General features: G+C 38.8%; 1 protein-coding gene across 1 annotated transcript in view; it reads left to right on the top strand.

The window, feature by feature from the left end:
* The window catches only part of LOC128656938 (cytochrome P450 2K6-like), a 400794-nt gene extending 382992 nt beyond the window's left edge, over positions 1 to 17802 (top strand). Inside the window, exons 11-12 of the mRNA XM_053711116.1 lie at positions 14046 to 14187; positions 17621 to 17802. Of these exons, the coding sequence (XP_053567091.1) occupies positions 14046 to 14187; positions 17621 to 17802 (324 nt within the window). The remainder of the gene's footprint in view (positions 1 to 14045; positions 14188 to 17620) is intronic.
* The last annotated feature ends 212 nt before the right edge of the window (positions 17803 to 18014 follow it).

Raw genomic sequence — 18014 nt, 5'->3', positions numbered from 1 at the left:
CCTTAATTCCGATTGGCTGATAGAATTCTATCAGCCAATCGGAATTCAAGGGACGCCATCTTGGATGATGTCATTTAAAGGAATATTTATTCGTCGGGTAGTCGTCTGTCTGGATGGATGCTCCACATCGGATGTCTTCAAGATGGAGCCGCTCCTCGCCGGATGGATGAAGAATGAAGATGCCGCCTGGATGAAGACATCTGCCCGTCTGGAGGTCCTCTTCTGCCTGGATCAGATGAAGACTTCTGCCCCTCTAGAGGACCACTTGTGCCCGGCTGGGTGAAGATGTCTCAAGGTAGGGTGATCTTCAAGGGGGTAGTGTTAGGTTTTATTAAGGGAGGATTGGGTGGGTTTTAGAGTAGGGTTGGGTGTGTGGGTGGTGGGTTGTAATGTTGGGGGGGAATGTATTTTTTTTTACAGGTAATAGAGCTGATTACTTTGGGGCAATGCCCCGCAAAAGTCCCTTTTAAGGGCTATTTGTAATTTAGTATAGGGTAGGGATTTTTATTATTTTGGGAGACTTTTTTATTTTATTAGGGGGATTAGATTAGGTGTAAATATTTTAAAAAACTTGTAATTATTTTATTATTTTCTGTAATTTAGTGTTTGTTTGTTTTTTGTACTTTAGTTAATTTTATTTAATTGTAATTAATTTATTTTAAAGGGACACTGAACCCAAATTTTTTCTTTCGTGATTCAGATACAGCATGAAATTTTAAGCAACTTTCTAATTTACTCCTATTATCAAATGTTATTTATTCTCTTGGTATCTTTATTTGAAATGCAATAATGTAAGTTTAGATGCCGGCCCATTTTTGGTGAACAACCTGGGTTGTCCTTGCTGATTAGTGGATAAATTAATCCACCAATAAAAAGTGCTGTCCAGAGTCCTGAACTAAAAAATATAGCTTAGATGCCTTCTTTTTCAAATAAAGATAGCAAGAGAATGAAGAAAAATTGATAATAGGAGTAAATTAGAAAGTTGCTTAAAATTGCCTGCTCTATCTGAATCATGAAAGAAAACAAATTGGGTTCAGTGTCCCTTTAATTTAGATAATTATTTTAATGATAGTGTAGTGTTAGGTTTAATTGTAACTTAGGTTAGGATTTATTTTACAGGTACTTTTGTCTTTATTTTAACTAGGTAGTTATTAAATAGTTAATAACTATTTAATAACTATTCTACCTAATTAAAATAAATACAAACTTGCCTGTAAAATAAAAATAAATCCTTAGTTATATTGTATCTAGCTTAGGGTTTATTTTATAGGTAAGTGTTTAGTTTTAAATAGGAATAATTTATTTAATGCTAGGAATATTTATTTAGATTTATTTAAATTATCTTTAAGTTAGGGAGTGTTAGGGTTAGGGTTAGACTTAGGTTTAGGGGTCTATAAATTTAATGTAGGTGGCGGAGGGGTACGCGAGCGGAGGTTTAGGGGTTATTACATTTATTATAGTTGCGGCGGTATAGGGGGGGCAGATTAGGGGTTAATAAGTATAATGTAGGTGACGGCGGGCTCTTTATTTAGTTGCAGCAGTGTATGGGGGCAGATTAGGGGTGTTTAGACTCGGGGTACATGTTAGAGTGTTAGGTGTAGAAACTACCATAGGAATCAATGGGATATTGGGCAGCAGCGATCATGAGCTTTTGCTGTGTCAGACTCCCATTGATTCCTATGGTATGCTGGGCCGAGTTGCTAAAGATGAAATTGACTCAGACATATACAGAAAAAAGACAGCCCGAGTTGCTAAAGATGAAATTGACTCAGACATATACAGAAAAAAGACAGCCACAAACAGTATTTTGCATTACTCTAGCACACACTCCCCACATACATTAAAATCATTACCAATAGAGGACAGACACCCAAACCTATAAAAAAAGAGCTGATGAACTTCAGAACAGACTGAAGCAAAGGGGATACAGTAATTGAATAATAAAAAAGGCACAACAGAGGGCACAAATACAGATAGGAAAAATTAAAAAAAAATAACGATGGAGCAACAAGACTGATCCTTACGAATTCACCTCAAACTAAAGTATTTTAAATAAGCACTTAGGAATTTTAATATTTGACCCAATTCGGAATAAGATTATTAGAGATACAATACAGGTGGGATACAGGAGGACAAAAAATCTTTGTTAAAAACAAAAAGATACATAATTTGTTATCATCTGGTAATTTTAAATGCAGAAATTGCTCAATCTGTAAACACATGCTATCCATGAAAATATTAACAGATAGATTTGGGAAATAACACAATACTGAATTCCCTGTGAATTGCAACAGAGGCAATAATCTATGGAGTATCATGCAAATGCAATCTTTTCTATATTGGTATGACTTCCAGGAAATTGAGAGTGAGAATGCTAGAAAATCTGAGTAACATTAGAAATGATTGTAAAGATCTAAAAGACAAGAAAATTCTTACTACTGTGGCTTAACATTTTCTCAAATTTCATCAAGCAAGAACATCAGAATTTCCCTGTTTTGGGATTAAAACAATAAGACTAGGAAATGCAACGTCAATTCTATTGGCTGATCCAATCAGCCAATCGGATTGAACTTCAATCCTATTGGCTGATTACATCAGCCAATCGGATTTTTTCTACCTTAATTCCGATTGGCTGATAGAATCCTATCAGCCAATCGGAATTTGAGGGACGCCATCTTGGATGACGTCATTTAAAGGAACCTTCATTCGCTGTTAGGACATCGGAAGAAGAGGATGGCTCCGCATCGGCTGGTTTCAAGATGGCTCCGCTCCGGTTGATTGAAGATAGAAGATGCCGCTTGGATGAAGACATCTGCCGCTTGGAGGAACTCTTCTGCCCCAATCGGATGAAGACTTCTGCCGGTCCGGATGTCCTCTTATGCCCCATCGGATGACCAGTGGTGCCCGACTGGGTGAACATGGCTTGATTTTCAATGGGGTAGTGTTAGTTTTTTTTTAAGGGGGGATCAGGTGGGTTTTAGAGTAGGGGTGTATGGGTGGTGGGTTGTAATGTTGGGAGGGTATTCTATTGCTTTTTTTTTTACTGGTAAAAGAGCTGATTACTTTGGGGCAATGCCCCGCAAAAAGCCCTTTGAAGGGCTGGTAAAAGAGCTGATTACTTTTGTAATTTAGTTTAGGGTAGGGAATTTTATTTTTTTGGGGGGCTTTTTTATTTTATTAGGGGGCTTCGATTAGGTGTAATTAGATTAAAATTCGTGTAATATTTTTTATTTTTTGTAATATAGTGTTTGGTTTTTTGTAATATAGTTTAGTTTATTTAATTGTATTTTATTTTAGATCATTGTAGTTTATTAATTTAATTAATTTATTGATAGTGTAGTGTTAGGTGTGTTTGTAACTTAGGTTAGGATTTATTTTACAGGTAATTTTGTAATTATTTTAACTAGGTAGCTATTAAATAGTTATTAACTATTTAATAGCTATTGTATCTAGTTAAAATAAATACAAAGATGCCTGTAAAATAAAAATAAACCCTAAAATAGCTATAATGTAATTATTAATTATATTGTAGCTATCTTAGGGTTTATTTTATAGGTAAGTATTTCTTTTTAAATAGGATTAATTTATTTAATTATAGGAATATTTTTATAGATAAATTTAAATAATATTTAATTTAGGGGGGTGTTAGGGTTAGGATTAGACTTAGGTTTTGGGGTTAATTAATTTAATTTAGTGGCGGCGGTTTAGGGGGGGTAGATTAGGGGTTAATAAATGTACTGCAGGTGGCGGTGGTGTAGGGGGGCAAGATAGGGGTTAATAAATGTAATGTAGGTGGCGGAGGGCTCCAGGTGCGGTGGTTTAGGGGTTAAACAATTAATTTATTTGCGACGGGGTCCAGGATCAGCAGGATAGGGGTTAATAACTTTATGTAGGTGGCGGCGGTATAGGGGACGGCAGATTAGGGGTTAATAGGTATATTGTAGGTGATGGCGGGGTCCGGGAGCGGCGGTTTAGGGTTTAATAAGTTTATTATAGTGGCGGCGGGGTCCGGGAGAGGTGGTTTAGGGATTAATAAGTTTATTATAGTGGCGGTGAGGTCCGGGAGCGGCGGTTTAGGGGTTAATAAGTTTATTATAGTGGCGGTGGGGTCCGGGAGCGGCTGTTTAGGGGTTAATAAGTTTAGTATAGTGGCGGCGGGGTCCGGGAGCGGCGGTTTAGGGGTTAATAAGTTTATTATAGTGGCGGCGGGTCCGGGATTGGCGGTTTAGGGGGGTAATAAGTTTATTATAGTGGCGTCGGGGTCCGGGAGCGGCAGTTAAGGGGGTAATAAGTTTATTTAGGTGCGGCAGGGTCCTGGGGGGAAGATTAGGGGTGTTTAGACTTGGGGTACATGTTAGGGTGTTAGGTGCAGACACTTCCCATAGGAATCAATGGGATATCGGGCAGCAGTGAACATAAGCTCTCGCTGCTGTCAGACTCCCATTGATTCCTATGGGATCCGCCGCCCTTGATTGAAAACCAGGTACGCTGGCCCGGAATAGTGGCGAGCGTACCTGGTAGGTATTTGATAACTGCCAAAAGTAGTCAGATTGTGCCGAACTTGCGTTCGGAACATCTGTAGTGACGTAACCATCGATCTGTGTCGGACTAAGTGTGGCGGATCGTATGTTACATCACTAGGTTCTACTTTTGCCGGGCTGTAGGGCTTGATAACTACAGCGAATAAGCCTCGCCACAAATACGCTGCGGAATTCCAGCGTATTTGCGGTTGACGTCTTGATAACAAGAGGCCTCTGTCTTCACCCAAGTATGTGGAAATAAAGACTTTTATTTGCTACAAGGTGCCTTTTGTGGATGTGTAAATATCAAGGGACTACAGCACCCTTTTTTGACTTGCATCTGACAGTGGTGCTGGGCTATCAAGTGTATTCAATATACTATTTCTGCACAAATTAATAATTTCTGATCACCATGGTTATGGTAACCCCACAAACCTTGTTGAAGTTGGGAATCTTACCCTTAAAATGTATTACTAAGATACTATATAATTCACAATTATACACACATCCTTGCACTTCACTACTGCTATGACAAAAAAATATTTATGTAAAGACCATTTAGATCAATTCACTAAGACATTCTTGCACACATTATAGACACTGTGAACTCCAATTATTTATCTTTTAACTCCACACATATAATTTTTTTGCACATGGTTGCTTCACTGGTTTATAATTTATACATTTTATTTAAATCTTAAGCATCACTATTTTTAAGCTATATAGGAAACATCACTATGATTCACTATTCATCATAATTAAATGAATAATATACACTGTTGTATATAAATAATGAATATAACTCATATAGAACTGCAATTGGCTCTAGTGGATAATATATTGAATTTGAAAATAATAAAAATAATAATATAGTTTTATCTCATCAGAGATTAACAAACCAATATCAGTGTCATCAAGCATACAAAGCCTTCTATAGAACTTACTTATTGTATTTGCACAGTTTTTCAGCTTACTTCTATATATAGATGATGATATCAATACAGAAATTCCTCTGAATAATAAGGTAAAATATGACAAAAAGATGAGAGCTGTCACACAACGGATAGTGCTGTTATTCATGATATTTGATTTGCCAAAAAACAATATGAAGAGGCGTGGAAAAGACAAAAAAAGCCGTCGTGGACGCAGATCCTCACCTTTTAATAAAGCCGGGGATCCGGCGAAACATGTTAAGGAGAGGAGTAGGTTGGGGGGATCTCCAATGGTTTTTATAAACTTGCAGCATAAATCAGTTATTAGGCAGCCGATGCTTACTTAAAGGGAAACAAAAACCCAAATTTTTTATTAAATGATTCAGATAGAGCATGCAATTTTAACCATTTGAGTGCTAAGCACTTTCCCACCTGGGTGCTAAAATTTCTTAAGTTTTTTTTTATTTTTTGAACAAATTTTATTTAATTTTTTTTTTTCAGGCGATTACCTTTCCAATGGTGGGTCTTGGGGGTCTGTAGCTGCTTAGATGCCTGAGATACCGGCTTCTAATCAGCATGCCCCTGCTCCCTCCTATACTTAACATTGTTAAGTATAAATAAAGTTGCGTGGTGACGTCATCACGTCATTGCACGTGACGTCACCATGCAAAACGTAAAGCACCGGCAAAGCCTGTCATTATCATCACAGGCCCGATCGCCAGGGTAGGAGTGGGTGGGAGCCCCCAGATCTCCCTCAAGGTGGGAGAGTGCTAGTGATAGCAAGAGAACCATTACTTTAATATATTGCAACACAGTAATAAATCAAAACTGCAAATACATGTGTAAAATAGCAACAATCATAAAAGAAACAATGTGTAAGTGGCTTTATGACACATATACAACTGTTTATAGCATTGTGTATCTTTTTTCTGCATAGTTTGCATTTTTAATATTTAGCTCTTTATATTTGTATCTGTAGTTACCATTTTGCAGAATATTTTTTACACAATAAGTGTTAACTGAACAAACATTGCCAGGGTAGCGTGCAAGTTAGGTGTTATTTTTTTTATAAGTTGTTCTCTCCATTAAACTTTATGGGAAGAAGAATTTAATTTGGTCATGATATCTTAAGTCATGGAAGCATATTTATCAAGGTCTGTCGGACCTGATCCGACAGTGCGGATCAGGTCCGACAGACATCACTGAATGCGGAGAGCAATACGTTCTCCGTATTCAGCATTGCGCCAGCAGCTCACAAGAGCTGCTGGTACAACGCCCCCCCATGCAGACTCACGGCCAATGGGCCGCTAGCAGGGAGGTGTCAATCAACCCGATCATACTCGATCGGGATGAATTGTGTCGATTCCTGTCCGCCTGCCCAGGCCGACAGGGTTGTGAAGCAGTGGTCTACTTCATAACTGCTGTTTCTGGTGAGTCTGAAGACTTGCCAGAAACAAAGGCCTTCAAGCTCCATTTGGAGCTTGATAAATGGGCCTCCTATAGTTAGCACGCGTTAGTTTTCTCTCGCTCGCTAACTTTTTACTTTTAACTTGTAACACAAGCATGGTATACAAGTTTCTTTTAAGCGTTATTAGCGCTAAAGCAGGATCACTGAATACTGCTCCACTTAATCAGGCCCTAAATGTATAGTTGTTTTAATATGAAATATGCTATGGGACTTACTGGCTAAATAAATATATAAAGACATACTGTAAACAAACAAAGGGCTCTACTTAATGTAGCTCTCAAATGCTCTTCAGAGCCCAGAGTGAGCCTAGAGTTAAAGGGACAGTCTACTCCAGAATTGTTATTGTTTAAAAAGATAGATAATCCCTTTATTACCCATTCCCCAGTTTTGCACAACCAACACTTTTATATTAATACAATTTTTACCTGTGTGATTACCTTGTATCTAAGCCATTGCAGACTTCCCCCTTATCTCAGTGCTTTGACAGACATGCATTTTAGCCAATCAGTGCTGACTATTAAATAACTCCACGGGAGTAAGCACAATGTTATCTATATATGACACAAATGAACTAGCTCTATCTAACTGTGAAAAACTGTCAACATGCACTGAGATAAAAGTTGGTTTTTAACAGTTTAAACATCAATTTGAGTCTGCATAGGTTTAGCTTGCAGCAAAGAATACCAAATAAACAAAGCAAATTTTATGATAAAAGTAAATCGGAAAGTTGTTTACAATTGCATACCCTATCTGAATCATGAAAGTTTAATTTTGACTAGACTGTCTTTCTCTTGTAAGGTGTATCCAGTCCACGGGTTCATCCATTACTTGTGGGATATTCTCCTTCCCAACAGGAAGCTGCAAGAGGACACCCACAGCAGAGCTGTCTATATAGCTCCTCCCCTAACTGCCACCCCCAGTAATTCTCTTGCAGCTCTCAACAAGATAGGAAGTATCAAGAGATATGTGACTTAGTGTAGTTTTACCTTCAATCAAAAGTTTGTTGTTTTTAAACGGTACCGGCGTTGTACTGTTTTACTCTCAGGCAGAAATTAGAAGAAGAGTTCTGCCTGGAGGTTGATGATCTTAGCGGTTTATAACTAAGGTCCATTGCTGTTCTCACACATAACTGAAGAGTATGGGACAACTTCAGTTGGGGGAACGGTCTGCAGATTACCTGCTTTGAGGTATGTTCAGTATATTTATTTCTAGAGAGAAGAATGAATTCTAGAAAATGCTGACAGAGCCTTGTGTATTTGAGGTAAGCCTGATGCAGTGATTTAACAGCGACTGGGATCATGCTTACAAAACAGGGTAATACTCTTATTACTTAGTGACAGTTAAACGTTTACATGAATTCAAAAATAGGACGTTTTTTCTCTGAGGGTGATAACTCTTTATTTGGGTCCTAGTTTCCACATGGCTAATCAGATACTCCTAGGGGTATTTTCTTAAGGTCCCTTTGGCACCCAGTACATGGTGGGAGGGGCCTATTTTAGCGCTCTAAATGCGCAGTTTTAATTCAGACTGAGACATCCAGCTTCACTAGAGGAGTCCTCTGGCACCTGAGGATCATTATAAGGGGTTTATTTCTGCACAAAATCGTACTTGAGGGCAGGTAGGAGCCTCAGCAGAGCTGTGGCAGGGTGCTTAACTGTCTTGTAAGTTTTTTTAACGTTTTTAAATCCGGTTTGAGGCCTAAGGGGTTAATCATCCATTTGCAAGTGGGTGCAATGTTGCTTTAGTCCCTTACACACACTGTAAAAATTTCAAAGACTTTACTATATTTTTACACTGTTTTGCAGTTTAAGTGTTAGTTTTTGTCTCTTAAAGGCACAGTAACGTTTTTGTTTAATTGCTGTTTCACCTTTATTAAAGTGTTTTCCAAGCTTGCTTGTCTCATTACTAGTCTGTTAAACATGTCTGACATAGAGGAAACTCCTTGTTCAATATGTTTAGAAGCCATGGTGGAACCCCCTCTTAGAATGTGTACCAAGTGTACTGAAACTTCTATAAACTATAAAGACCATATTATGGCGCTTACAGATTTATCTCCAGGGGATTCTCTGACTGAAAAAAGGGAGATTATGCCATCTAGCTCTTCCCATGTGTCAGAACCTATAACTCCCGCTCAACTGACCCCAAGTACATCTAGCGCGTCTAATTCTTTTACCTTATAGGACATGGCGGCAGTTATGAATGCTACCCTCACAGAGGTATTTTCAAAAATGCCAGGGTTACAAGGAAAGCGAGACAGCTCTGGGGCTAGAACTAATACAGAGCTTTCTGACGCTTTAATGCCTGTGTCCGATATACCCTCACAATACTCAGAAGCCGAGGCAGGTGAGCTTCTATCTGTGGGTGACATTTCAGACTCAGGGAAGGCGTTGCTTCAGTCTGATTCTGAAAAGACAGCGTTTAAATTTAAGCTTGAACACCTCCACTTATTGCTTAGGGAGGTTTTAGCGACTCTGGATGATTGTGACCCCATTGTGGTTCCAGAGAAATTGTGTAAAATGGACAAATACCTTGCAGTGCCTGTTTACACTGATGTTTTTCCAGTCCCTAAGAGGTTTTCGGAAATTATTACTAAGGAATGGGATAGACCAGGCGTTCCGTTCTCTCCCCCTCCTGCTTTCAAAAAGATGTTTCCCATAGATGCCGCCGTACGGGACTCGTGGCAGACGATCCCTAAGGTGGAGGGAGCAGTCTCTACCCTAGCTAAGCATACAACTATCCCCATCGAGGACAGTTGTGCTTTCCTAGATCCTATGGATAAAAAATTGGAGGGTCTCCTTAAGAAAATTTTTATTCATCAAGGTTTTATTCTCCAGCCTCTTGCATGCATAGCCCCAGTTACTGCTGCAGCGGCTTTTTGTTCGAGTCTCTTGAGGAGGCTCTGCAGGTGGAGACTCCGCTAGACGACATTCTAGACAGGATTAAAGCTCTTAAGTTAGCTAATTCCTTTATTTCTGATTATTTCCTTTATTTCTGATGCCGTTTTTCAGTTAACCAAAGTAACGGCTAAGAATTCAGGTTTTGCCATTTTGGCGTGTAGGGCACTATGGCTTAAGTCCTGGTCAGCAGACGTTACTTCAAAGTCTAAGCTTCTTAACATCCCCTTCAAGGGACAGACCCTATTTGGGCCCGGTCTGAAGGAGATAATTTCTGATATTTCTGGAGGAAAAGGTCACGCTCTTCCTCAGGATAGGTCCAATAAGAGGACCAAACAGAATAATTTTCATTCCTTTCGAAACTTCAAGAGTGGCGCAGCCTCAGTTTCCTCTAATGCAAAACAAGAGGAAAATTTTGCCCAGTCCAAACCAGTCTGGAGACCTAACCAGGCTTGGAACAAGGGGATGCAGGCCAAGAAACCTGCAGCTGCCTCTAAGGCAGCATGAAGGAGTAGCCCCCAATCCGGGACCGGATCTAGTAGGGGGCAGACTTTCTCTCTTCGCCCAGGCTTGGGCAAAAGACGTCCAGGATCCCTGGGCACTAGAGATTGTTTCCTAGGGATATCTTCTGGAATTCAAAGGTTCATCTCCAAAGGGGAGATTTCATCTCTCACAACTATCTGTAAACCAGATAAAAAGAGAGGCATTCTTACGTTGCGTTCAAGACCTACTGGTTATGGGAGTGATCCACCCAGTTCCAAGAGAGGAACAGGGGCTGGGTTTTTATTCAAACCTGTTTATAGTTCCCAAAAAAGAGGGAACTTTCAGACCTATCTTGGGTCTCAAGATCCTAAACAAATTTCTCAGGGTCCCATCCTTCAAGGTAAAGACAATCCAAAGCATCCTCCCTATGATCCAGGAGGGTCAATATATGATTACCGTGGACTTAAAGGATGCTTATCTCCACATTCCGATTCACAGAGATCATCATCAGTTCCTCAGGTTCGCCTTCCTAGACAGGCGTTATCAGTTTGTGGCTCTTCCCTTCGGGTTAGCCACGGCACCAAGAATCTTTACGAAGGTTCTAGGGTCCCATCTGGCGGCTCTAAGGCCATGGGACATAGCGGTAGCCCCTTACCTAGACAACATTCTGATTCAGGCGTCAACTTTTCAAATCGCCAAGTCCCATACGGACATTGTTCTGGCCTTTCTGAGGTCTCACGGGTGGAAAGTGAACATAGAAAAGAGTTCTCTCTCTCCTCTCACAAGAGTTTCCTTCCTAGGAACTCTGATAGATTCAGTAGAAATGAAAATTTTTCTGACAGAAGTCAGGATATCAAAACTTCTAACTTCTTGCCGTGCTCTTCATTCCACTTCTCGGCCATCAGTGGCTCAGTGTATGGAAATGATCGGCCTAATGGTAGCGGCAATGGACATAGTTCTGTTTGCCCGCCTACATCTCAGACCACTGCAACTTTGCATGCTCAACCAGTGGAATGGAGACTACACAGATTTGTCTCCTCTGTTAAATCTGGATCAAGAGACCAGGGATTCTCTTCTCTGGTGGTTTTCTTGGGTCCATCTGTCCAGGGGAATGAGTTTCTGCAGGCCAGAGTGGACTATAGTGACGACAGATGCCAGCCTTCTGGGCTGGGGCGCAGTCAGGAACTCCCTGAAGGCTCAGGGTTCATGGACTCAGGAGAAAGCCCTCCTTCCGATAAACATTATAAAACTAAGAGTGATATTCAATGCTCTTCAGGCTTGGCCTCAACTAGCTGCGGCCAAGTTCATCAGATTTCAGTCGGACAATATCACGACTGTAGCCTATATCAACCATCAGGGGGGAACAAGGAGTCCCCTGGCAATGATGGAGGTTTCCAAGATAATTCTATGGGCAGAAGTTCACTCATGCCATCTCTCAGTTATCCATATCCCAGGAGTAGAGAACTGGGAGGCAGATTTTCTAAGTCAGCAGACTTTCCATCCGGGGGAGTGGGAGCTCCATCCGGAGGTATTTGCCCAGCTGATTCAACTTTGGGGCAAACCAGAACTGGATCTGATGGCGTCTCATCAGAACACCAAGCTTCCTTGTTACAGGTCCAGGTCAAGGAATCCCCAGGCAGCGCTGATAGATGCTCTAGCAGTGCCCTGGTCCTTCAACCTGGCTTATGTGTTTCCACCGTTTCCTCTCCTCCCTCGTCTGATTGCCAAGATCAAGCAGGAGAGAGCTTCAGTGATTTTGATAGCGCCTGCGTGGCCACGCAGGACTTGGTATGCGGATCTGGTGGACATATCATCCTCTCCACCATGGACTCTGCCTCTGAGGCAGGACCTTCTACTCCAAGGTCCATTCAAACATCTAAATCTAATTTCTCTGCATCTGACTGCTTGGAGATTGAACGCTTGATTTTATCAAAACGTGGTTTCTCCGAGTCGGTCATTGATACCTTGATTCAGGCTTGAAAGCCTGTCACCAGGAAAATCTATCATAAGATATGGTGTAAATATCTTCATTGGTGTGAATCCAAGGGTTACTTGTGAAGTAAGGTCAGGATTCCTAGGATACTATCTTTTCTCCAAGAAGGATTGGAAAAGGGATTATCGGCTAGTTCCTTAAAGGGACAGATTTCTGCTCTGTCTATTCTTTTGCACAAGCGCCTGGCTGATGTTCCAGATGTTCAGGCGTTTTGTCAGGCTTTGTTAGAATCAGGCCTGTGTTTAAAACTGTTGCTCCGCCATGGAGTTTAAATTTAGTTCTTAAAGTTCTTCAAGGGGTTCCGTTTGAACCTTTGCATTCCATAGATATCAAGCTTTTATCTTGGAAAGTTCTGTTTTTAGTAGCTATCTCTTCGGCTCAAAGAGTTTCAGAGTTATCTGCCTTGCAGTGTGATTCCCCTTATCTAATCTTCCATGCAGATAAGGTAGTTTTGCGTACCAAACCTGGGTTTCTTCCTAAGGTAGTATCTAATAGGAATATCAATCAGGAAATTGTTGTTCCGTCACTGTGTCCTAATCCTTCTTCAAAGAAGGAACGTCTGTTACACAATCTTGACGTGGTTCATGCTTTAAAGTTGTAGTTGCAAGCTACTAAGGATTTTTGTCAAACATCTGCATTGTTTGTCGTCTACTCTGGAAAGAGGAGAGGCCAAAAGGCTTCAGCAACTTCTCTTTCTTTTTGGCTGAGAAGCATAATCCATTTAGCTTATGAGATTGCTGGCCAGCAGCCTCCTCAAAACTCATTCTACTAGAGCGGTAGCTTCCACATGGGCTTTTAAACATGAGGCCTCTGTTGAACAGATTTGTAAGGCGGCGACTTGGTCTTCGCTTCATACTTTTTCTAAATTCTACAAATTTGATACTTCCTTGATTGCTTCCTCGGAGGCTATTTTTGGGAGAAAGGTCTTGCAGGCAGTGGTGCCTTCCGTTTAAGTGCCTGCCTTGTCCCTCCCTTCATCCATGTCCTAAAGCTTTGGTATTGGTATCTTACAAGTAATGGATGAACCCGTGGACTGGATACACCTTACAAGAGAAAACAAAACTTATGCTTACCTGATAAATGTCTTTCTCTTGTGGTGTATCCAGTCCACAGCCCGCCCTGTTACTTTAAGGCAGGTGTTTTTTATTTTTAAACTACAGTCACCACTACACCCAATAGTTTCTCCTTTTTCTTGCTTGTCTTCGGTCGAATGACTGGGGGTGGCAGTTAGGGGAGGAGCTATATAGACAGCTCTGCTGTGGGTGTCCTCTTGCAGCTTCCTGTTGGGAAGGAGAATACCCCACAAGTAATGGATGAACCCGTGGACTGGATACACCACAAGAGAAAGAAATTTATCAGGTAAGCATAAATTTTGTTTTTTAAGAAGTAGCTATCATCAGACCGCTGCTTCTTTACACATTGCTATGATGATCCCCCGGGACATTTTCGACCAGGAAGATTGACAGCCCCTGGTCGCGCACAAATGTCTGAGCATGAGCAGGGGTCGGGTTGAACACTTGCGATGGTGTGCAATGGTAAATGCAGGCAGCAAATTGCTGCCCGCTAGACATAATGTCGCATAGTTAGGTTAGAAGATGAAGGCTCCTACCTGCCCGATCTTTCTAAATGTGGGCCAAAAACTGTATAGATATTTGTCCAGCCATGTTGATATATTTATAAAACAGACAATCATCTTTCATTACATTAAAAAGTAAAACATTGTTACGTGCTCATTTATGTCATTTTTTTTTATAGGGAACTAACGTTCTTCTTATGTTGACATCCGCATTAAAAGACAAGGATTACTTTGAAAAGCCAGATGAGTTTTATCCTCAACACTTTCTTGACTCTGAGGGAAATTTTGTAAAAAACGATGCATTTATACCTTTTTCAGCAGGTATGTAGCCCATCCTTATACATATATATTTTGTAATGAAATGCGTTGACAAAGACGATTCTTTTATATCGTATGAGGAATCATCATCTCGGTCAATAGAGACACAAAGATTTATGCAAAAGTTAGTCATGGGAAATAGAATATCACACACATTTTGCAATAATTAGACAGTGTGCTTAACCTGATACTTGATCTCATATCACATTCTAAAGATAGCAAACTTTATTTGAAGAGATCACAATAATGTTACAATAACATTTTGAACAACACACAAACTGCAAAGCAAAGCTACAGTCAATGATTAGTTTGCAACTACACAACAATAATATGATGAGCTTCTCTCTAGTAGGGATGGGCGAATGTGTTTATATTCAAATTCGAATGTTAGAACAAATGTTATTGTAGAAATTAGATTTACATAATAGAATATTGATAAGAACAAATATTCTTAAAAATTTGATTTTAAAATATTATTTACAGTTTTCGAATGTCACATTCAAATTCGAATGTCACATTCGAATTTGAATGTCACTTTCAAATTCGAATATTACATTTATAAAACACAATTGTAGACTAGAAACACTACTTCGAATTCGAATGTCACATTAAAATCGAATATCCCATTTGAATTGAATATCACATTCGAATTTGAATATTACATTTATAAAACACAGTAATAGACTAGAAATATTATTTTGAATTTGAATGTCACATTCGAATTGAATATCACATTCGAATCGAATATCACATTCGAAACAAATATCACATTTATTAAACACAGTTGTAAACACAGTTGTAAACTAGAAATACTATTTCGAATTTGAATGTCACATTCGAATTCGAAAATTACATTTAAAAAACACAGTATTAGACTAGAAATACTATTTCGAATTCAAATGTCACATTTGAATTCGAATGTCAAATTCGATTTCGAATATTACATTTATTAAACACAGTTGTAGAATAGAAATACTAGTTCGAATTTGAATTTCACATTCGAATTTGAATATTACATTTCGAAATTGAATGAATACATAGCTAAACATTCTATTATTCTAATGAATATTTTCAAATTTTAATGAAAAATTTGAAAATTCGAAAATAGAAGGTTAGAATGTTATATAAATATTCGAAATTTGATTTGAACGAACGAATGTATAAAAATTTGTTTTAAATTTTGAATTTTTAGAAACATTCACCCATCCCTACTCTCTAGTCATCCTTATTTCTAAACACTGCAGCATCATGGTCATGGAGCTATTAGACTTAGAGGATGCATTGTCTTCCAGCAAAACAACCTGTATTAAGCAGCATATACTGCTATTGGGCCCTACCATAATGTAAGAAGCAGTGGTCTCCCTCACCTCTGAGTATGCGGATTGAAATCACCCCGAAAACACTCACTTGGGGTGAATAACAGGCTCTTCTCTAATGCGATTGGTCGCACAAGAGAAAGGAGGGGCACTACACACTCAAGCAGGTGTGTAATGGTCTGTTGCCTGTTTATTGTAAAGCCGTGCAAACAGATTCTCAATAGATTTATCATGTGGTGGATGCCTGAAACTTAAGTTAAGAAGCAGCGGTCATCTGCCACCTCTGAGGTGACGGACTGCAATCATCCCGATCAGATATAATCGGGATGATTGACACCCCCTATGCAGGGGGCGTCATTGCACAAACATTTCATCAGCTTTCACATTTAGCAATGTCGGGCGGACATTTGATAAATCTACCCCATGGTGTCCACTACCTTCAAAATCCTCAAAAAGATATGTGAGGAACTATATATATATATATTGAAGGTATATATTTTTAACTTCTCCTTAACAGTTACAGATGTCTGCTAAGTGTAGACAGCTATTAAAAATAACAATGACAAGCTCACAAATAAAGAAAAGGAGAGCAATATATACTTATTTATGACATGTCACTCTAGCCTAAATTACCTAGAAACATATCTGTCACCTAACACCAACAAGCAAGCTTGTAACAAAGACATATTATTATCTCTCACCTCAGATCTTCTGTCCAGGGGTTCACCACTCTACTTCTTTTCACCTTTTTAGACACCCAGCTCAAATCTACTTCTCTGCCCCTCATTACACCTTCAAACCCAAAATATATGGGATTTTCATGTGAGATAATCAAGGTGGGAATAATAGGTTAAAAAAAACAAGGACTTGTCTTCACTTATATCTATATTTCCTAGGAGGTATAAAGGGTACATTTCAGCTACTAATTATTCCTTTAAATGTTGATGTCTATATTTTTTTTAATAAGGTACACCCATATTGCTCATAATTCAGAAAATGAAGGATTAGACCATTCAGAGGCTTGACTGTTAAAAGGATATACAATTTGTGTCATGTTTATATTTGTAATATTGGCAATTAAACAACACATCACAAAATGTCTTTATACAAAATAAATGTTTGTAAAACAGTTATAGAACAATTATATTATACAAATCCAAGAGCAGAGCAGTGAACCACCAAGCATGTTGTGTATCTTTGCCTCATTTCCTTTGCTATAGCAAATCAGGGACCAGATATAAATCAAATCCTGCACTGATCTAAGCAATTACTTTATAATGTGGCTAGATTAGCAGATTTCAGCATATAAGTAAGCTGTATGCACTCAAACTTCATTCTACATGTACATTGCACTTGTACAGTATTTTACTATAATTAATAAAACATTCTATGAGGATTTTTTTTTAGTTTAGTTTTGATGTAAAATATGTAATTATAACAGAATACTGCAATATGTGTGATTATTTCACAGCATGTCTGAATAACTTACCATAGCACCTTTGTATATGAGCTATGTTACATCTTCTTTCTTTTAAAGCATGGAATGCAACACCTCTGAACATACATATATAAAAGAGAAAAAAATAATTCTCACTGATGACTCTTTTATAGACTTTGGTTAATTTATATATAAAGCAAAATATTCATTTGACAACCCTTAAAGGGACGTACAACCAAACATTATTCTTTCATGATTCAGATAGAGCATATCACTTTAAATAACTTTCCGGTTTACAATTATCCAATTTTCTTCATTCTTTTAGTATCCTTTGTTGAAGGTGCAGCAATGCATTACTGGGAGCTAGCTTTACACTTTGGATGAGCGAATTACAAGAGGTATATACTGTATGCGCAGCCACCAATAAACAGCTTTCCTACAGTAGTGTATTGTTGATTTTGAGCCTACCTTGTTATGCTTTTCAACATAGGATACAAAGAGTATGATGCAAATTTGATATAGAAGAAAATAGGAAAGTTATATAAAATTACGTGCTCTATCTGAATCATGAAAATTTCATTTTGACTTTCCGGTCTGTTTAACGTATGTTTGCATAAAAACATGAAGGGTAAAGTGATATAAACACAATATTATTATTATTATTTTTACTATTATTTTGTAGGTCGGAGATCATGCGTTGGAGAAAATTTTGCCAAAACAGAGCTCTTTCTGATTTTCACAAGGCTGCTGCAAAAATTCACATTTCAGCTTCCTCCAGGTGTTTCGGATGTTGATTTTTCCCCTGCGGTTGGATTTACCAGGGCGCCTAAGCCATATCTCATGTGTGCTGTGCCTCGCTATTAGAATGTGTTAACAACTGGGTATCAGAGATTAAGATTGGAAGTTTTGTAAACAATAAAAAACACACATTTAATATAATTAATCACTTCTAATAACAATTTTATTTTATACATTATGGGCCAGATTATGAGACGCTAACAGTTACATGCAATCGATATTGGGCTTATCGGGCTGTTTGTGTGTGTCGGATATAGCGCTCTTATTACAAGTTGAAA

Source organism: Bombina bombina, chromosome 4 (genome assembly GCF_027579735.1).
Source record: "Bombina bombina isolate aBomBom1 chromosome 4, aBomBom1.pri, whole genome shotgun sequence".
In the NCBI taxonomy this organism is placed as follows: domain Eukaryota; kingdom Metazoa; phylum Chordata; class Amphibia; order Anura; family Bombinatoridae; genus Bombina; species Bombina bombina.
Note: the sequence above shows the minus strand (reverse complement) of the source record. Positions and strands in the feature narration are given on the sequence as shown.